The 22988-nt window shown below is 35.5% G+C and overlaps 1 protein-coding gene across 4 annotated transcripts in view; it reads right to left on the bottom strand.

Moving 5' to 3' along the window:
• The window catches only part of LOC115917871 (voltage-dependent L-type calcium channel subunit alpha-1D-like), a 76365-nt gene that overhangs the window by 44941 nt on the left and 8436 nt on the right, over positions 1 to 22988 (bottom strand). For 3 of the 4 annotated variants that reach the window (XM_030972023.1, XM_030972021.1, XM_030972022.1), the window contains exons 4-7: positions 15014 to 15117; positions 5249 to 5364; positions 4681 to 4734; positions 2607 to 2642 (exon numbers count right to left, since the gene is read on the bottom strand). In XM_030972023.1, the coding sequence (XP_030827883.1) occupies positions 2607 to 2642; positions 4681 to 4734; positions 5249 to 5364; positions 15014 to 15117 (310 nt within the window). The remainder of the gene's footprint in view (positions 1 to 2606; positions 2643 to 4680; positions 4735 to 5248; positions 5365 to 15013; positions 15118 to 22988) is intronic. The other variant, XM_030972025.1, reaches the window with a different exon arrangement.

A 22988-nucleotide genomic window follows, 5' to 3' on the forward strand; every position in this document is an offset into this window, starting at 1 on the left:
AGAGTAAATTTGTGTGAGATTCATATAAAGAACATCATCTACAGAATCATTGTATTGACCAAATACCAGTTTTGAAGTTTTGAAGAGGTGAGATGACAAGTCAGCTTGCCAAATATCATTGTACGGTCCCAATAATCCCCACCCAGTAACGATTTTGGTATGATACAACGTTCAGGTAAGAATGCGACCCACATTCTTTAGCTAGTTTTTGTTCAAAACAATGTTTAAACATGCAGTTTGACTCGCTTCCTCCGCAGTTAAGTCATCCATTTCATATATAAAAAAGTGTTCATCCAATCAAGGCTAGACTGTACACCTACTAATCAGAGCCCTGGATGCATGTGATCATCAAACCTTTACATTGTTAGTAGATCTTTGAATTCATAGCAGAGCCCAGACTTATGACCCATTCGGACCAGATGAAATTCATGCGCGACTCATAAAAAGATCATTGTATAAAGAATCATTGTATAAAGAACATCTCATAAAGAACATCGTCTAAAGAATCATTGTCTAAAGAATCATTGTCTAAAGAATCATTGTCTAAAGAATCATTGTCTAAAGAATCATTGTCTAAAAATCATAGTATAAAGAATCATTGTATTAAGAATCATTTTGTTGACTTCCTACAAAGATAAGTTGTTTAAAGAAACTAGTTTTTAAGAAGTAAGTTTACAAGTCAGCTAGCCCAAAATAATTGTACGGTCACAATGAGCCCCGCCCAGTTACCGGTATACGACTTTTGTATGATACAATGTTCAGGTAAGAATACGACCCAGATTATTTTGCAATATTTTGTTCAAAACAATGCTCAAATACACATTTTGCCATATGCCATTTTTTCATATGACGTTTTAGCTAGAAACAAATTAATGACTTGTAGGATAGCTATCCTGTTTTCATGTAATGAGTCAATGAATTTTGGTGGTCTGAACGGGGGTTAGCTTCCCAGACCTTCTCTCATCCATGCCTGGGAACTAGAGATGTCATCACACCAATTAACCTTTCCAACTGGAGTGCAACATCATTCTAGAGGGAGAAAATTGGCTCAAATTCTTTGTGACAGATAGCTTAAGCTTGCCTCACGTCTTGGGTGATGTATGAATAGATGACTCCATTTAATATGTTCCCCCTTTCGATTAGAGCACTTCATCCGCAGAGAGCAAGAAAGGCGTCGACTCTTCTTACTCCTACGGGTCGTTAACGCCCTTCTGGCTCTCGGCAGATAATCTAATCTCTTATCAAGTTGCTATCAGAGTTGTGAGACAATGGTCTTGAGATACCTATCCCTGATTGATGCAGTCAGGTATTGTTCTCTAGAGGGAGGGATGGGAAGTCATGGGCAAAGAATCGAGGGATAGTTATCGTTGGGTGATGCCACAGATTATTCCTGTATCCGATGTAAATGTCAAGATTTACATGTCTGCACACAAATGGTGAAAAAGGAGAGAAGACTAGATTGTAGAGACTACTGTATGCTATCAAATAAAATCTGTTTTTAGATCATTCTTTGGCATTTGTGGTTATACTATGCCTTGTTCATGCTTTACACACTGCTATTATACAACTCAATAAACCAAATAGTAACCGATCTTAGTATCAAACCAAATTCTAAACTTGGCCTCCTCTTCCTCTCATAGAATAATTTCAAATGAACAATCAATATAGTGATCTATATTAATCAATTTAATGAAAGAAATACAAACACATATTGATGCAATACAAAAGGCAAAATGCAAAATGCAAAAAAAAAAATGTAACATTCATGCTGAAGTACAAGAGAAGGCACATGGCTGGAATCTAAATATACTGAAGAAGCATGGATTTATGAAAACTTTTTAAGAACTACAAGGGATAAAACACAACGATGATACACAGTTCAGACTGTTGTAAAGACAGTTCACACAACATAACTGTCTTATCAATGATATCACAAAGGCAGCATGCAAGACAACTTAAACATCAATACTTTTTGTTGTTGCACTATTGTTTTGTTTTGTTTTCATTCTTTCATTTTATTTTCAAAAGCTGAAAATTTGTGGAAAAAAGCATTCACATTCACTATTATTGGAGGGAAATGTTAAAGATAACATTTGTCAATGAATGTTGGAAATGTTGGAAATGTTGGAAAGGGCAACATGAAGTTAACAACCTCCGACATTTACAATCGTATGTATCATCTGGATCAACAAATAAATGTAACTAAAAAGCAAAATATTTAAAGCAAGAAACAAAATTGGCTTGAACACTATGGAGTTCAAAATAGTTTTTAATGAAGCAATTTAGACTTTAATAGACCCATTGTGTATCACAGATGGCAAGTCTACCCCACAAAATAAATGATCTACTTTCAATTTGTACTTTTTTGTACAATTTCCTTCTTAACATCATGTATACACTGTAAAAGGAATTTCAAATTTTAACAATGAAACAATGAATAAAATCCCTGACTTTCATTCTTGAAAGTTCAATAAAGACAATTTTTTGCAAACTTCATGACACAAAAAGGGTTACAAGACATTTTTCACACCAAAGGAGCACATATAAACATAAATATGTTACATTATTATGTCTTTAACATGCATGCAATACTACAATTACAATACCTTTGGTGTTTAAGGTACCAAGTCTCTTCCAGAGAACTGTGTGTCAAAGGTTAAAGGTCATCGGGGTGGAAGGTTAATGCAGCAAGGGTATAAATGGGGATAATTAAGTAGGGAGTATAGGGTTAATGCATGGTATTGTTTAATAATGCAATCCAATATCTGTTAATCTTAATCAAAAATGCATATTAAATAGAGGTTATGGTTATTCCGGTTAATAAGATTGAGTACAGCAAAATTAGTCACAAATTACATGTGAGGAATGACTTGATCTCTAGAATTGTGTATATGAATTTGTTATTTTACCGATCACATACTTTCATACACTATTGTGAAGTATACTACTAGTGTGTTAATACTCGGTTGTTAGTTATGATGTCAATGTATTCACCCAATTGTTTCTGTTTGCTTTTACTCTTTTTGGAAAACAGCTTGCCTGTAGGAAAAAAGATTGTATCAAAATAGACTAAATTTATGATATATCATGCTAGATTTAAATTTTTACTAGATATCATCATTATTCAAAACAATTTAGGTATTTGACACTCCCATGTGCATTATCATATATTACACCTTATACCTTAACAATTTTGCATGCCAGGTATGATTGTTCAAATGAGATCTTAATTTGTAAACAGGCTCATATTTTCAAAATAGAAGGACAGAATAATTTCAATCAAATATATGTGATTAAATAATAACTGAGAAATAATGTAAATTGATGCTAATGATGGGTCTAATGAATGGGGAATATGATATGTACTAAAAAATATTTCCTAAGTAACTAACTACTGCATTAAAATATGTGCATAAAATAAAACGTATTTCGTCTGAATACACCTTATATTCATGTTCACAGACACAATTACATCTGGGCTGTCAAAAATGTATTTTGAAACTCGGAAATCATTATACGATCAACTTTTTAATTATTTGTGCTATACTGCTTGTGCTTGGTCATTCATGGAACATGATCCAGGCGAAAGGTTGGAGGTCAAATGTCACAAACCACAACCATTTTACGATAGGGGTCATTGTCACATTTTGTTCAGGAGGGAAACAAGTTCGAGGTAGGCAGATGCATTATGGGAATGTGATGTTCTCTCTTTCCGATGAAAACATGAAAGGGGGTGATTCTTAAGGAGCATCAATGAGAAACAATTTGACCTTTGAACAAACCTATGACCAGGTTACAGGAATAACAAAAATAGATGGAGGTACATAACTTGGTCATCATACACACATCTACACATCTAAAAATTTTCATCTGGGAAACTATTTCAGGAACATTTTTTTTCTGGACATAATGAAAAAGAAGACATCTGATGAACCGACTACAATTTACCAAATAACCAGCAATAGACATTTTTCTTTTCTTTTCAAATTGAGGGGACATCAAAAAGGGGCATTTGATTTTGACAATGATCAGGCCACATATGACACAGTCAGTTTGGAACACTAGTTGGGACAGGACACCACATATGTGTTCTCTGCAGGAACAATGGACAAGAATTCAATATTTTGTGACAATCATGGACATCACACGATGCTCAAATGACAATGGGGGTCACATATTTTGGACAACTGCTCTGAAAATATACCAATTCAATTTTTCATATTTAAATATCTCTTAATTCCTATTAACAACACAAAAACTAACATATTTACTTGTTATACTTTAAAAAATATAATCTAATATGAAAACATTCAGCATTATCTTCAACTTCACTGCTTTATGATCAATATTAGGCAGTTTAAGATAACTTTATATATATGCAGGACGGTTGAAGCTAATATTTCTCTTTTTTTCATGTTACAATGTGAAAAAGTCATTAATTGCCATAAAATGTAAACTGCACCCAAATCAGAATTAATAAAAACATGATTAGTCTTTGATAATCCATATAAGGAAAACAAATGAAAGTAAAAATGTTCAAAAAATCACTGCAAGAAAGGAATGAAATATCACACAACCTATTAAATGAATGTAATATCAAATGAAATCAAAGAAAATGGATTATTTGTTAAATGATACGAGTGGATGAGAGAGAAAAGTAATTATTGAGTTTTCACTTACCGTGTTTTGGCGGACCTGGGTTTTGCTCACTGTCATTATCAGGATCAATATCCTCTGTGAAGAAAAAAAAGACCGAAAATTTAACAAATATGTATGGTTAACATTTACAATTGAAGGATGTCAGTTGCATTCCTTTGATTAAAAGGTTACCACATCTCTAAAAATAGTGTCTGCTTTGAGCGGGAATAGCCTTTAATCTGCAGAATCAATTTGAGTTAATGCAGTTCTGGCTCTCAGCAGAAGACATGTTGACTATATTTTGTTAAAAAGATCGTTTAATATTTTCATATTGTATTTGCCAATAGCAATCATCTTTGCATAAGATTGCTTTGATCACAAAATACAAGGCAAGATCCAAGATGCACCAACCAACCTTCATTTCAACTGTACCCGCTAAATCTATCTATTCAACTGCAATAAGAACGATTGTGCCGTCATATCTTAATGGCATTTAAATACAGGAGATAATACCATTTCATAATTTTGCAATTTTGCCCTTCGCGCAATGCTCGGGATGAGATGCATACACTTCTGCACATTGGCAGTTGCCATGGAAACCATGCATTACCTGCTTGTGTGATCCAGTCTAAGTAGCCTCGGAGATCCTCCTCTATCTGTTGCTTCTCTCGTAGCTTCTGAAACGCTCCTCTTGCTTTGGCCTTTTCTCTCTCCTTGGAGAATTCCCTGGGGAGGATTGAAGCGAGGTAAGAATTACAAAGGAAGCTAGGAAGCCAGGCTTATGGCCTTATCAAAGCAACCATTAAGGCAGAGCACTGTAATAACAGCCATGTAAGAGCATGGAATGAAAAGATGATATATTGATAATATTGGCTGCGAGAAGTGACGAGGCTAAATGCATTTCCGATGATCGAAACCTGTTGTCTTCTGCTTATAATCAGTATCAATAGGAGGGGTAAAAGAAGTGCAAGGTAAAATATGATGAACAAGACGTTGTTCTATAGAATGCTTTTTCTCTTTTGTATTTAGTGTTTATCCTTCTCAGGCATGACATTGTTTTCCCATGAAAATTATTTTTTTGCTGAAAGAATCACTGATACAATTCCATTTTTATTTGCTCAATTTTCTTTTCAATACATCGGAGCCTGAAAATTTCGCATTTGTGTATTTTCCAGAATATATCTTTGAGTGTATGTTGATATAGAATATTTAAAGTAGCAACTATTCTTGTATGATATGGTTTTGACTCATGTAGATGTATGTAGTGCCAAGAGATTGACAATTTATGGGTAACAAGGTGGTGCAACATTAAATTTTAATTTGTGTCTAAAATATGAATAGAATATCCAAACAAGCAATCTAAGAAATCCATGAAGTAATTTAAAAAGTGTTATTCCTGGAATTTAGCCAAAGTGCTATATGTTTGCCATTTCACATTATACAATTTCAAAGGTACACATATGGGTATTTCCCTGATTTTCCTGAATATCCCTGTATTTCCCAGTATTTCCCAAGAAATTGCTTACCCTTCTAACATTACTAAACGCAGCTGGCTAGACGGTTTAAGGTTTCCTGCTCACACGCCTCACATCCCGTGATGAGGACAAACATTAGATGGCAGGCGGGCAGTAGCATGATTTGCGCACCCATGACATTCATCCATGCGATTCCCAGAAATGCTCTATGATTCCAAAGTTCTCACACAAGTTTTTCCATCTGATTAAAACTGAATTCAAGCTCTCTAACTGGAATTTTTAAAATGTATATCTTTCACTCGTTTGAAAGAGAAGACCTAAGACTTTGAGTCTCACTTAATTTGTAGCGAGGCAATATTCCACTGTATAAAATAGAATTAATCTGGAAGTTACCAAAAATTATCTAAAACTGTATGTTTTAAGCAAAATATGACTCAATTATTGGAAAGAGGGTATATTCTTTCAATGACTTAATTATTCAATATGTTAGAAATCTAGAAGGATTTTCCTCTTAAAGTTGAAAACAGAGTTTGCCAAATTCTCCAACATATTTTTGTTGTTATAGTTATTATGTTTATCTTGAAAGCTTTTACATGCACAACAATTAAAATAAAACAATGTTCATCACTTAATTTTGTATACAGATTAAATTGATCAGGGAGGGTTTAAGGCTTGTGCGAGCAAGGGATATTCATACAACAAACTATGTTTTATATAATGTATGACTGCTGCTGGGGAAATGCCCAGCTTTATACCTAAAAAGAAATCATTATTAAATCTTATGGTACACAGTGTGCACTGTGCCTCACAGATCTACAGCAAGGGCCTGGAAAGCCAAACATCGTAAGAGCTTACAAGCTCACATATCAGCTAAGGTCTCTTTGCATTGCAAGGGATAGCACAATGTTTCCTGGCTACAGGCTAAATGTGTAACGTCAGACTGATGTAAAAATCATAGTAAGACAGGCCTCCGTCTATATACATACCAGCAGCAGGCTAGCTAAGAAATGATGATGTGAAATCCATACGGAGTGGTTGGATGTTTGTTAAGCATGTTCTCTTGAACATGAAGACATGAATGTTTTGACTTCATAAATGATGGAAGATGCTTTAATCAAACAGGATTTACATTGTGATGAGATTAATTACTCATTGCCTCTAAGTATCCGAACAATTATCATGAATGAAATTTCTAGTAGAAGAGTTTGAGCTTGCATTATTTTGTCTGTATTGAGAAAGTGGCAATACATTACATCACCTGGTCATAGACCTACATATGCATATTCTGTTCTGGATGATTTTGTTTTTGTTTTAATTTCAATCATAACATTATATACGTCAGTGAAATTCTTGGACATGATTAGCTTTCCATGACAAAGAAAGATTTAGTATAATAGAATTGACTCGGGGCTTTAATAGCTGCCAAAACATACATGACACACATTCTATCATATAACAGAACATCTATAAGCAATATTGTGTATGTTACTATCTACATAATTACCTGATATATTAAGTGATGTTGGAAAGGTGAATCAATTAAAAAAGGCTTACCTAAATTCATTCTTAATATCAGACAAGATGGGCATATGTGTATCAGGTTTATAATCAGAGTCAAAGAGCATGCTACGTTCAGGATGTAATACATTGTGAAATATATTTGAATCACGGTTAATTGTATACTTTAAACAACAGTGATATGCTGCCTCAATCAAACTACATTCTAGGATAATATTTAAATCTCGAATAGAATATACTTATTTCAGAGGTATTAACAGTAGATAAGGTATATTAGTATCATACTTCCTCTTGTGTTTTTGCCCCATATGATTGCCTCATTCAATTTCAGAGTACTTCAATAGTGATTGATCCTATCCATTATTGTTACTATATTCGCATCCCCAGTCGAATTAACATATGTATGCAAGTCAATAAATTGTGTACCGGTATTCAGGTCAAATATGATAATAATAACAATAATAATATTCCATTCTTGTGTAACACAGATCATGAGCTTCCAAAAAGCTTTGGAAATGATTACCCTAGCTTAAGCTCCAGCAGTCGTTATTAGCATATAGTGCATTTGAAGGAAAAATCCTACCAGGTTCTGGCCATTTACCTCACCTGGGTGGAGTGTGGCAAATGTAGATTAACATCTTGCCAAGAGGATTTGAACCCAGTACCTTGTGGTTCACAGTCCTCAGACTTTATCCACTGGACCACATCACTTCTATATGTCCATAAAGAATACCTCTTTCATCATGATTACAACACCAAGCATATTTCATTGTAATATGTCACTTTAAAAAATCAAACACCTTATAAACTGGGTTCATATCTTGCTTAGATAAGCATATTATGTGCATGTCTCTGGCATAGAGAGGGAACATTCTACATAGTACACTGGCACCATGCTCAAAAAGATGATGATGATGTGAAATCCATTCGCATGTTCCCCACACGATTACCTGATTAATTAACTGAGTATTTTAATAGCGATGTGTTGCCCCCGTCAAACGGCATTAGTCTAGATTCAGATTTCATGCAGACAGGCGTACGTGTAATCCACTGCACGTTTCCTACATGACTCCATAATTAAGTACTAATATGTGCTTCGTTCACGGTGTAAGCCACGATTCATGTTTATCAACTGTATGGAGACTGAGGGGCTTTATCTTTCATCCGCCTACTTTAACACAGAGTTAACGCCCTTCTGGCTCCAAACAGACAAAATATTTTATGTAGATGGGAATGTTATTTTCTGTAAACAAGAAAGACAGTCTGTCTTAATAAACACAGGTTAACACCCTTCTGGCTCCAAACGGACAATATTTTATGTAGATGGGAATGTTATTTGCTGTAAACAAGAAAGGCAGTCTGTCTTAATAAACACAGGTTAACACCCTTCTGGCTGTAAGCGAACAATGCAACAATGTTTTGTGATTTAATCTACAGAGAAAGGAACATCGGTACAAAAGTATGGAAATGCGGAGTCCTTGAATAAGCATTTACATATCATCTGTTTGAAGCCAGAAGGGCGTTATTAACTCTGTGTAGAATGATATTAGTTTGATAACGCCCTTCTAACTCCGAACAGATGAATTATCCTCTGCTGAGAGCTAAAAGGGTGTGAAGCTTGTGTTCTAATATATGTGTCAAGGACCTTCTGGCTCTCCAATGAAGAAACTCTTCCTGTCACACTTACCCTGATTGATCAAGTAGTTGTTTTAGGATACACAATTATATTAGATAGCTTAGACAGATACCGAGATGTGATTGGTCCAGAGCTCATCACGTTCGAGGATCCAAATTGTTATATTTTACAGGCCGGTGAAATGAATATATTTTTAATCAATGTATGTCGCCCTCTTGAGGACTGTATGTCACCAATTACATACATTACACCATAAACGAGGGTCTTTTTTTTTTTTCAATTTTTTTTTCCCCTTGAAATTTATTTTTTCCACATTCTCTTTTTTTCCCGAAAAAATGCTTTTTTGGGAAAGATTTTTTTTTTCTTCAAAAATTGTTTTTATTAAATTTTTTTTTTTTTAAGGTTTTTTTTTTCTTCCTTGAATTATCTCGACAGATTATTTTTCCATAATTTTTTTTTTTTGCACAAAAAAAAATTTCGGGGAAAAAAAAAATATGGACCCCCCCCAAAAAATAAAAATAAAATAAAATCAAGGCTATCTAATATAACAGTTATTGACTGGCAGGGGGTATATAACATTCTTTGGACCTGAAGGGAGTTATATTTTCCCTCGTGACCATATTTCCGTCGTGACCATATTTTCCCTCAGCGCTGCGCGCTTAGGGAAAATATAACCACTTGGGAAATATAACTCCCTTCAGCGGTCCAAATAATGTCATATTACACCCCCTGCCAGTCAATAACTGTATAATATTTAACATAATGAGATACAGAAATCATCCATTGATCTTTGAAATATAATCCATCGATCAGGGATTTTCTTTGACGGGGATGATCAAGATCAGTGGCAAGAGCTATCTAGCTTCTAAAAGACAAAGTTGAGGAATAGTCACGTGGTTGCATATAGATTACATAAGAGTAGTTGTGTATTTTAAGGTTTTGGAATCATCAAAATGATAATGAATCAACTGTTTTCTTTACAAATCATACACATTATAAGGCACTACATGATATATATGGATGTATGGTAATACAAAAGTTTCGTATCTATTTTGGTCCACGGTTTTAATGTATTTCCTGTTATACTTAGAACATGATGGCATGCCAAGTGCAATCTTTTCTGAGTGACCTTGCTAATGTGATAATCTTCCGAAATAGAAATCAAGAGATACCTGACACACCTCATAAATAATTTTCACCTTTACCAAGTGACAACCTTCTCTTTATCAAATCACCAGCTCTGTGAAAGTTCACCTCCAAGTAGGTGACATGTCAGTGAATATGGAACACGTAATCAGTTTGATGATTTGGTTACCATCACAATTCATTGTTCCTGGTTTATTATGATTTGAAACTTTAATGCTGGCCCACAAAGCAACTCAACTTTTCACCTACAGGTGTATTGTTTCCTGTACTATAGAAAATTGGCCCCCACTAGCTTGCATTCTGATTGAACATTAAACTTTCATCACAAATTTGAATAAAGTAACCATCAATATGTTCCAATTTGTATTTATTTTAGGAAAAAGAGAAGAGAAAGAATGTGGCTGATAGAATTGTAACATCAAAATGAATATTGATGAAGGCTCCCTGACCTAAAATTCAGATTCAATTCCATATTGTCATTTGAATCTATCTGGAGGAATCAAAATTGCCATAAGTATGTCAGTACAAGTGGAATTATGTACTGTGAAAAAAAAATGAAATATTTATTGACTGAGGTGGCATTGGGATGAAAAGTGAATGCACTGTAAAAATCACTGGCTGATGCAAGGTTTAATAAAAACCTGTCTAATCTTTGCTATCTACCTAGATATGTCTACAAAGGTTTGTTTTCAATCAATCATATTTGATTAGAAAAAAAAAGAATTTCTCTTTCAATTTAAGTCACTGATTACACCAACTGACATATGCATACATCATGAAAGTGTGGGCATTCGTATACAAAACTATTGGAAAGTTGGAAATATCCTGGGGGGTGTTTCACAAAGATTCTAAGTCGAACTTAACTATAAGTTTGACTTAAATATTATGGAGAGCCATTTGTAGCCTTAAAATGAAATATATTGAAAAGCAAAATTCAAGTATTTCAGACTTTTCATGAATTCCACATTAAGGACATGAAATCTCCCAAGATAATAGAAAATATGAATGATTTGAATCAACATTTTATGCCTTTTAGAATAATTTTCATAAAATATTTTCAATGATGCTAACGGCTTTCCATAATTGTTAAGTCCAACTTAGAGATAAATTCAACTTAGGATCTTTGTGAAACACCCCCCTGGACTTTGCACCTGTTCTTTGTGAATTATCAATCCCTTTATCAAGCATATAAGGATTCTCACAGAAATAATAATATAAGTTTGGTTTAGATGTGAGTTGACTTGAGCGGATGAACTGGTTGACGTATATTTTAAGCAATTTGTTCTTCCCCACCCACTATCAGGGTAGGCGTCTAAAGGTAGTAAAGAAAAAATAGCAAAATAGAGTGTTTTCATGGAATAAAATTAAACCCCTCACCTATGGATTATGGTATGACATCAACTACAAAGTATATCTAGAATAATCAGGATACACAAAAATAAATTAAAGCAGTATTCTGATGATCTGTCGATTCAAAATCTATGTGTAGGTGTATTCAACAAATTTTAATTTGATTTTAGTAATCTCTTCGACCTTTGGCAACTTTGAATTTTTTTCGCTTAAAAACTTGAAAATTATAAATGTAACTTTCATACAAAGAAGCATGCAATTGTGTCACATGACCCTCTAATTTTAATTAAAATTTCTATACAAGTAGGACTACTGTACAAGGCACAAAGATAATTAATGAGAACAAGACTATTTCCAACAGAAAATCTTAGAATATCTAGATCATGAACCTTCATGTGGCATTTACCAGGAAACAAATGTTGAAATTGCAGTACGTTAAACTCTAAATAGTTATAAACCACCAGATACATCTCTATTCTACCGGTAGTTAGATCCTTTTTCAAATGACCAGCAACTTCAGAATCTTCTCATACTGCATTTGATACACGACAACCGTTGACCATGGATGACTCCTGGATTCCAATTTCCAAAAAGTCAAACAAACATAACAAAAGTTATCAAGCAAAGAGAGAAGGTCTACTACTCCTAAAATATTGGGGGTGTAAACATACGCCCCAAATCCCTGACTAGCAACAAAAGAAGAGGAGTTTGGTCCCCCTCTGACCCCCTTCCTCTTCTAGATCTACCCCTATCGACACAATAGTATGCTAGGACCAGCAATGGATAAAATTAGAAGATTGATTATTGTTTAAAAATAGCTGCTTTGAAAGCACCATGCCATATAAATAACATGTGGTCTAACCTTAAAAAACATGACCTTAAGATACCACGACCTTTTCTACCTTCACAAAAACAGAACATGAGGTGTGTTGAAATCCAGAATGGTGTATAAGGTTTGTGAGAACTACATGGGATAATGCCCTTCTACCTTTCAACAGACGATATATCGTAGCATCACTCTAAATCAACTTCCATTTTTGTTAACTATGAATATATGGTATGTTTCTGATCTGTGCTTGCTTTAAATTCTTTGATCAATTACCACTTCCCTTTTGATTTTAAGTTCATCATAATTTGCCATTTAAGTTATAATTCCCCTACCTAGTTTTGATGTTTTGTGCAATATTGTACCCATAAACTGACATAAGTTTATTGCGTAAATTATTCTACCGTTGTCTGATTGTTATGTATTGCTTTGTGCTTTTAATCTGTATTTGAAATCCAAACCTTCTTGGTTGTGACAAATAAATAAACAACTATATAAATAAAGCTATTGCAGCTTTGAGAACACTTCCTGAGTATCACGCAGGTCCTAAAAGATGTCTCACAATATAAGTACTCATAGTCAAAGGCTCATGAAATTCGATAGGTAACACAATCCATGCTAGTGACAAGCAATTATAGAAGTTTAGAAATATTTTCTTAAGTTCGATGTCAGCTATTGTGGTTGTTTGTTTTACTGGGCGTTGTTTTTTATCTTTCTTCTCAAGCACAGAGATGCATGGTGTTGAAATGCATCCAGGATGTGAAAAGGAACCACAGAAAATATAATTTTTCATGCATCTTATTGATCAAATTCTTCTCATCTACAACAATTAAGTAATCTGATATGTGAATTCCGAAGTGGATGTGACTTAAAATGAAACTGATAGCATTGGTAGTAATAGGCCCGTCTTCATCAGCTCAAGTTTGCAGAATAACCTGCTATTTTGACTATCCTGATCACAAATTATCCAGCTGATTTGCGTCTTCATCAGTCCGCCTTTGCAATTAGCGGGATATTTGGTAAAGAAAATATGCTGAGAAATATTGGTCTTGTTTCTAAAATATCCCGCTATTTGGGAAACAGCCAGCTAATTTCCGCCCGTCCTAGCCATTTTGCGATTTTTGCGGATTTTTTGGCAAACTCAAGCTGAATGAAGACAGGTCTAATGAGACTTCTTTGGGCAGATGTGGTTTCAATTTTGGTTCAAATGATAAATAGCATTTTTTGTATCATCAATAAGAATAAAAAGCAAACATGAGTTGAAAAATATCTGTGTCACTGGAAGTCTGGATCTAAAAGATCTTAAGTGCATTTTATTTTCCTTTAACTTGTATTCACAAAAGTTTATGCATGATCTCACAGAGGGTTTTGTATTATTATGCTGTATATTTAGGGATATTAGGATTAAACTGTGCTTTCTTACCAATTTAGCATTTTTATAGTACAGTACACAGCCTTGAACACAACATATTGATACAGTAGCAGATCCAAGGGACATAGGGTGCATGTGATTCCCTCCTGCCCCCCCCCCCCCATCAAACCAAACTTTGCCATTACTTAATACTCCCTTGAATACTAAATCTGAGGTAACTTGGGCTGGGAACTATGTGAAATATGTGTTACACCTTAATCAAATCATCTCAACAGATTAACAAATGCCATTTGTTTGGAAAGACAGGGGCTTTAGCAGAGCAATAACTCCCTTGTAGCTCCAAACAGATGATACATATATGTGTGTCCTTGTCTTTTGCTTGTTTGGACCCCGGCCCCCCCCCCCCCCCCCACTCAGTGTTTTTAAGGGTACGCGTATGCTTGTTCCCTCTTTTTGAAAGCACTCCTATCTAAGGATTGCCAACATTTCCGAAACTCCCTTTCGCGGGCTATTCGCTGGCTTTTCCTGCCTTGGAGACCCCCCCCCTAAATACGGAAAAATGCTCAATGTACCCCCCTAAATTCGGAATAATTTCTCAGGAGTCCAAAGAGATGAGAGAAAAAAAGAAAAAATACCCCCTTTTTAAAGAAATCTCCAGGTGAAAGTCAAATACACCCCCTTTTTTTACAATTCTCGGGCCGGACTTTGTCGCACGAAAAGTATCCCTTTACCGGACATTTTGGTAACATGCATGCGGTCATTCTGACCATGGAGTGGGGGGGCCGGGGTTTGGACAAACAAACATTTGAGCCCCTCCTCTACAAAAAGTCCTGGATCCACCACTGTAACATTTCAATAAGATATATTGTTTGAAACAGATAAATGGCTCCATACGAGTGCTGTGGATCATCATCATCATATAATACTGAGTTATGAATGATCTGTTTGAAACCATAAAGGTGCCACCTCACATATACTTTAACTGAGAGGTTAAACAAATGCCCTTCTGGCTCCAACCAGATGAATTATAAAAAAACTTGAAAGTGACTTACCCACTTAGGACACCAAGAACCAGGTTGAGAACAAAGAATGAACCAATGATGATGAGACTCACAAAGTAGAGGAACGGCCACCAGGGACCAGCACCGTCATTGATCTGAAATCACAAGATCAAACATCCATTTTAGAAATGAAACAAAGAATTAAAACGTTATTTAAAATTTGTATGTAATTTGTTCATTTGTGCAATAAATAGTATGTATGTAAGAGAGAGAGAGGGACAGAGATTTGATTTGTTTTAATTAGATGTTATTTTTTTTCCATGTATACAATATACATCATCTTTGATTTTCAACATGGTCACATAAAATCATACATAGAAAAAAGGGGTCATCATATGAACGGACATCCTTTTCATAAGTAAAATATGCTCATACAATACATATATATATACATAATATGTGAAAAATGAATGATGGAACCGCGATTGGCCAACAACAAATGAAAGAGAAAGAGAGAGAGAGAGTAAGAAAGGGAAAGGGAAAGGGAAGAGTTGCATTCATATAGTGTCAAGTGAAAAATTTAAAGTCTGTGGATATCAAACACCTTAATAACATAAAAGAGAGAAAAACAGAGAGAGAGAAACAGAAATAGAAATGGACAGAGAGAGAAGGAGGGAAGGGTTTCAACATTCAAGGGAAGAGCATAAAACCAATTTGAAAACTTTAAGCATTATACCTTTTGAAATTGATATCCTTTAGCCCATATATGGTATAATAATAATAATAATCTGTTTTTTATATAGTGTTCAAAATGTGCAAAAATATTGACGAACATATATAAGCATAACTAAGTAGGACAGCAAAAGTGGATTAAAAAACTAATTGTATCACAAATCCATCAAATTTTGAAAAACATTATGATAAAATGACTGCAACATAAAAACTGTCCTTTCATGTTTCAAGTTTTTAAAATATTTTTTTAAATGATAAACTATCCCATAGCAGAATTGAATGAAGCTCCAAGATATGAATGGTAAAGGAGGTTTCAATGTCTGGGCTGTTTACAATTTGTAGGCGATAAAATATTCCTACAAATCATTCCTTTCCGATAAACACCCCTTCTCCTCTGACTCTGGCAACACTTGTAAGTTAATCTTGGTTATCACCCAAGGAAAGGCTGAGTGCTTCTCCGTCTACATCTTCTCTTTATCTCCCTCTGTCTACCATCTTTCCTTGGAAAGAAAAAAAATCAATGAAAAGGCCGTCTGATAGGGGCACAACATTCTCTCCGGCGGCGTAGCATCGGCAAACACAGCCCAAGATCAGGGCAAACACTAATCCTGATGATTAAATCCTCATCATCAAATAATTTCCTTTCCTTACAGACATGGAGCTTTAGAAACCGCCTTGAGGGGAGGGGGGGGGGGGTTAGGGTGTGTAATGCGCTACCTAGGCAAAGGTCACGCGAGAGGAGGTATTCATTACAATGTTAACAGCAAGACCGGCTATCCATTGCAAGATGGTGCATGGCCTCAATGTAAAGCTATGTAATTCATCTTGTTCACTGGCAACACACATGGGAATATCATCAGAGCACTCAAACACAGAGATATATGTTCCGCCTGATTGATTCTCAGGAATAAAACATGACAGTGGTATACTGATATGCATCTCTGATTTTATAGCATTACACTTGGAAGAAACCATTCTGCACTACTGCTGATACATGTCCAACTAACTTAAGCTTAAAACCCAAAACAATGTGTTTTATGTCAGATATAAGTATGTAAACATGAGTTTCGTCAAAAAATATACTCTTTAGTATTGAATTATAATGTTAAGAAATAGTATAGAGAAGAAATAATATACAAAAGTGATAACCCATCACTATCATCAATTCAGAAAATGTATGGAATGAAAATTCAATGTATTTTGTTGTATAATAAAGACTTTAAAGTGCAAAAATGGTTAGAATACATAGTTCTAAAAATATACACACACTGTCTGTGCAACCCTTCACACCCTTTTACCAGTTAAACAGCTCTTTTAAAATTATTTTCTTGCTACCTATTTTGAATTGATTAAATGAATACCATCCTAATTTCCATCCTTAACATGGCTTACTTATCTTTAACCCATTAACTACTGAGTTCTCTCATTCCCATAGGCTCAACACAGGGTTCGACCTCTTTCAGTAGGCAATGAGTCAATAGTGGATGAAATGGAAATCAAATTCAAGTTAAAGTTAATTTTATTCAAGTTTGTTTTCATCCTTAGTTCGGCTTACTGCTCTCAAAGAGCCATATACATTTAAAAGTGAACTTCTGATTACTAAAACTAATTGAACAACTTTTTCTCTTTTTATTCCTTTGTTCCACTTCTGACATCATCTAAATTTCCTCGGAGTAGGTTCTACCCAAGATGGGATTTCAGTCAATTAAGGCCAGGTAATACAGGCCAGGTCTCAATTCACAAAGGCACATGTTTCTCCCTGTAAGATATCTAGACGAAACCCCAAAGTAGTTAAAAGTTATGACACAGAGCATCCATCATTGATGTCACACACGCAAGACCCCCTCCCTCTAGAATTGATCCTTTTCACACATGCAGCTGATGGATTAATAACCAAAAAGTTGAAAGACCTTCCAATTTCCCAAATGCCTGAAATAGATTTAATGGGAATTTATGATGAAATGCATCTGTTCATTCATTCTATATGCACTTGATCTTGTACTTGATTTTTTTGTGTAAAAATATTTGTGAGATTTTGATACTACTAGACAGACTTAACAGTCAATTTCTGCTACCCTTAATGAAAGATAACAATGCTGCATATAACTATTAATTAAAATCACATTGTTCACTTTTCAATCAAGCAAAATGGAGACAAAAATCTCTCATGACAAAGATATGACGAGTGACAAATTGATTCTTGTTACCATTAAAGCTGATCTTAATTGCAGCTGAACAAATACAAATATGACTGATCAAAAGCATATGACACATCAGAAATACAAAGTGAATAAATGAAAGTCAAAAGATATAGGTGCCTTCCTGTTACACAGAGCAAACTGACAAGTTTGAAACCTGATATAGGAGTAAGAAAATAACATAATACAGAATATGGAAAAAGGGGGTTATGACACATCAAAATAGAATTAGTGACCCCCTTTTTAGGTACGCATTCCTTTCAAAATACAAATTATTTCATAATGTGTATGATATTAGCAAATAATTGAATATATAATCCTGATGCCTGTAGCGCATTTAATCAGCCACAGTACACAAGGCTGTATTATACCACCAGTGACAGTAAACCTGTTCATTAGCATTATATACCTAGCCATATTACAAGAAATCTAGGCGATGCTGATGTACTGTGCACGAGTTACACTGAATTATGCATCTAATTGGGGAAGCTCAGTTATATTAATGACTAAATTGGACAAACTAATAGCACTTTGCTTTTAGGGGAATTCTCACCGGCACCCAGAGCCGTCCTCTCGCATGCATCTCTCCCCCGTCATAAAAGATGCATTATATATATATATACTTGATAAATCATACTAAAGACGAGAACGGAGGAACAAGAACATTGGGAAAGGTCAGAATACTACACCTGGGATCTGTTGTATAAAGGGGGTAATATGATACATCATTTGAAAGAACGTTAGCATTCAGCTATAGTGAAGGTCAATTAGGCCCTGTTCTAACATGCTCAGTCGGAGATGGGTGTTGATGGATGATCCACTTACTGATGTTGTATCACCATGTGGATTAATACGACATGGGAAACCAAACTTGCGACCTCTTGCATAAAAAAAGGTTGCATCATACTCCATAAGACCAAAAGAAAAAAAACTTTCAATTGAACAGAATCATTTATTTGGTCTTGCATCAGGATTTCTGATGTTGTGGTTGAATGTAACTCATTATGTAGTTGGCATCTGACAAGTGAAAACAATATGATGACCAAGGTAGAGTATCCAAGTAATTAGCAGATCCAGAGTGGAACCCCCCCCCCCCCCACAATCCAAAACTAACATCTCTTAATTACACATCAAGTATTATGCCCCCTCCCACATGCAATTGAACCCTTTTTTCCTTTTTTTTCCTGAGAATATTCATACTTGTTCAAGACAGACAACCGACAGACATACAAATGATTATGACGGTTGTTAGATAAAGAAGGGTTTTGTCATATATCAAGACAGACACAACCCCCCCCCCCCCCCCCCCCCCCTCCCCTCCACCCATTCCTCTCCGGCAGAGACAATCCTGGATCATCCACTGACTTATAACTGGGCATGACTTGGTTCGGGGATCTGCATGCACATGTCTGAATTTAACCTGAAAGCACCTACAACGCTCGATCAGCTCAAGACTGTCTATGGCACAAACCAGCGGCAATAACAGCACAATAGAAGGCCAGTGATACACAAGTCAATAATAGAATGTCATCTTGTCTAATCAGCTATCGAATGAAACACTAGTCATCCTGTAACATGAAACTAGAACATGAAAGTTGAGAGGTAGGGTGGCCGGGGAAATGTGCCCTTTGCCCAACATTAAAAGGTGATGATGAGAGAACAACCTGGATAGAATGAGGGTAATTCTTTATGGTCAGGACGAGACACTCATGCTACTATGGGTGCATTCAAGCAACACTTTTTCACCCTAGAAACATGGTATTTTTTTTGCTTGAACGCACCCTATGATATCATCAAGAACAGCACCGATGCGGCATAAAGCCGAAGATTTTTTTCTTCTAAACTCAACTTTCTAGTAATAAACACTGTAATTTTGGCTGCATAACATATGCTCTGGCAACAAGTGCTCCATGGAAAATATGCCACAGTAGCGAGTTTCTCAACTCCATCTCTGACCAAACACTCTACCTAATCCCAATCCTTGCCCTTAAAGGTAAAGACCAGTTATGGTCATGCGATAGCATTGTGAAAGAAACGTTGTGGAATCGATCAGAAAAGGTTGATCATCTAGCATCTAGCATCTGCAAGGTTCTGGAATCTTCAAAATGATAAAAAATTTGGCCCATTCTTCGTAAAGTTACATGCACTATACACAGAAAGATGTATATGGGACTACCCTATATCTCTCACAGACCATGAGAGAAACAAATTTACCAAATATATGAATTAGTAGGCGGTTTCCCGGCAAATTTTTTATCATCATGTATTAGTCAAAACATATTCTTTCACATGATTGGTAATGAGAGCTTCCATTTCATTTTTTGAAATTGGGGCGTTTCCAATACTGGTCTTTACCTTTAACCTAACCTACAACCCTACTGCTACCCTATCCTAAAACCTACATCTATGACAATGGAGTCAATATTGCCAGAGACATGTTTGAACACAAAAAAATCTGCTCAAAAATTCATCAAAACAAATTCACTATAGAAATCCTGTAAATTTATCAAGCTTTCATTCGGATACCGCTTAATCATTAATGCCGTCATTGCATTTTCATTTTCATTCCAAAAATGGCTTTTCCTTGTAATCTCTGGCTCGGGCTTAAAATAAACCTTCTTCTGAAACCCAAGCCATGTTTTCCCCAAGGGACTTTACTTCAGACAGTACTTATAAAAAGAACACATCTGGTACAGATGCACAGGACATGGCGCCAGGCATTACCAAGCGCATCATATCTTTAAAATGATCAATGAAAGTTACTTGATATTATCGAAAGGTAATATTTTGCATGAGTCGACAATGAGTCAGGTAGGTAATGTTTTTCACAATCTCAAATTTGTGATAATTATTATTACAAACATTAACATTACTTCTTGAAAACAAAATAAAACTCAATATCATGTGGATAATTCTTTCCAATCATGTTTTCTGTTGCTTTGAACTTTTAAAAACATACATGCTCGTAATTTATTCATGATTGTATAGCTTGGCCTTTTTAGAGTGATTAAGGCATTACCTCTTATATTTTAACACAGCATAAAAGCTCTTATGGCTCTGAATATATTATTTATCTGTCATTGTGATCATTGTTATTACAAACTTTAACAAATTACTCCTTGAAAACTAAAACTCAATCACATGAATAATTCTTTCCAATCATGTTTTCTGTCGCTCTGGACTATCAAAAACATGCATGATTGTATAAACATGTGTAGCTTGGTCTGTTTGGATGAAGAAAGGCATTAGCTCACATACTTTAAAACAGACAAAAGGCCCTTCTGGCTCTGAATAGATTATTTATCTGTTTCTATTCTCATTGTGATCATTATTATTACAAACATTAACATTACTTCAGGAAAACTGAAACTCAATCACATGAATAATTCTTTCCAATCCTGTTGCTTTGGAATATTGAAAACTTGCATGCTTGTTTACTAAGCTTGGTCTGTTTGGATCAAGAAAGGCATTAGCTCTCATACTCTAACACTGAAGAAGGCCCTTCTGGCTCTGAATAGAGTATCTATCTGTCTTGGTTCTCATTTCCCACGACAATTCATGTCAATCGATGAGATAATCAAACCTGCCCCTGTTTACATTACATCACTACTTCTTACAGCTATGAGACAAGACAGGCAGGCAATTCTTCTTTCGACTGATTGTCTGAGAAACTAAAGCCTGATCATTCAACTAAACCATGTTTGTCTTCACGTGTTCATCAAACAGTATACATGCTCGCTCATGCCATTGTCAATTGCTATCAAAACCACCATCATTTGATTTCATTACTGTCACGTGAGAAAGATTTCTTTCTCCCCTCATGTTCAGTATCTCTCTTATATCTTACTGCTAAATTTCACCTCCTCTCCTCTACACAAACTATGTATTACTTACTTGAGAGAGAGAGAGAGAGAGAGAGAGAGAGAGAGAGAGAGAGAGAGAGAGAGAGAGAGTGTGTGTGGGGGGGGGGATAGAAAGAAAAGAGAGGAAGGAAAATGAAAGAATAGACACAGAGAGACAGAGATAAGAGACAGAGATAAGAGACAGAGGTAAGAGACAGAAGAGACAGACAGATAGAGGGAAAGGAAGAAAGGAGACACAGAGAGAAGAAACAGATGGAGAGGGAAGGGAAGAAAAGAGAGCAAGAGAGAGAGAGAGAGAAAGAGAGAGAGAGAGAGAGAGAGAGAGAGAGAGAGAGAGAATGTATTGTATTGTGAGAGCCAGAGACAAAGAGAGAGAGAGAGACAAAGAGAAAGAGAAAGAGGCAGAGAGAAAGAGAGAATGTGTTGTCTTATGAGAGCAAGAAGAACATTAACCATGTAATAAAGCATATGAGATAACTCCATTGTGGCTCTCAACTGACAATATACATGTATCTGTAAATTACCTTATCTGATTTTCAATGGTCTTTCCATTCTCATGACATTTACAGTAAAAGTTGCTCTCCGGATCCCATTTCAATTCATTTCTCAAAAGTTTTGACATCCCAAGTGCCCCTGTAAAAGCATCATACTTATGTTGAATCACCCTTGTGGCCATTACTTCAAAGAAGTCCACTTAACCTAGTGGTTTCTGGTAATTCATCTCCGATAAAAAAAGAAAAAGATGGGAAGCGGGCCTGCTGGCAATTGCTTCCCTTATTACTGGGTTTCCAGACAGTGTGTCATTTAAATATGAGATCAACAAACTACAGCAATTGCAGCCATCTCGGATTGCCAAACTGCAGCTACTCATAATATCCTGCTGAAACATGTGCTCTCCCTGGGGGGTAGTTATGTGATGCATCGGCCCTCTTCACACATGAAACATCATCCAATGTATTAAAGCGTCTATCGTTAAGCTCATGGGTCATTGCCGAGCTCAACATTGGGGGCTACCTGGGAAAGCCATGACTTTAGACCATAGCAACCATATGCTTCCCAAGAAACTAAAAACTTAGCAACTAAAAACGGCAAAAAAACAAGCTGCTAAAGCAAATGACATAGTCCTTGCTACTTCACCAAATCTCAGGGTTGTTTTTTCTTCTTCTTCTCAAGGATCGTGCAAAACTAAATTTAAAATAAAGTTGTCTAGTTTACTATTATACTCTAACTATT

Source organism: Strongylocentrotus purpuratus, unplaced genomic scaffold (assembly GCF_000002235.5).
Source record: "Strongylocentrotus purpuratus isolate Spur 01 unplaced genomic scaffold, Spur_5.0 spur5_scaffold_6, whole genome shotgun sequence".
Classification (NCBI taxonomy): domain Eukaryota; kingdom Metazoa; phylum Echinodermata; class Echinoidea; order Camarodonta; family Strongylocentrotidae; genus Strongylocentrotus; species Strongylocentrotus purpuratus.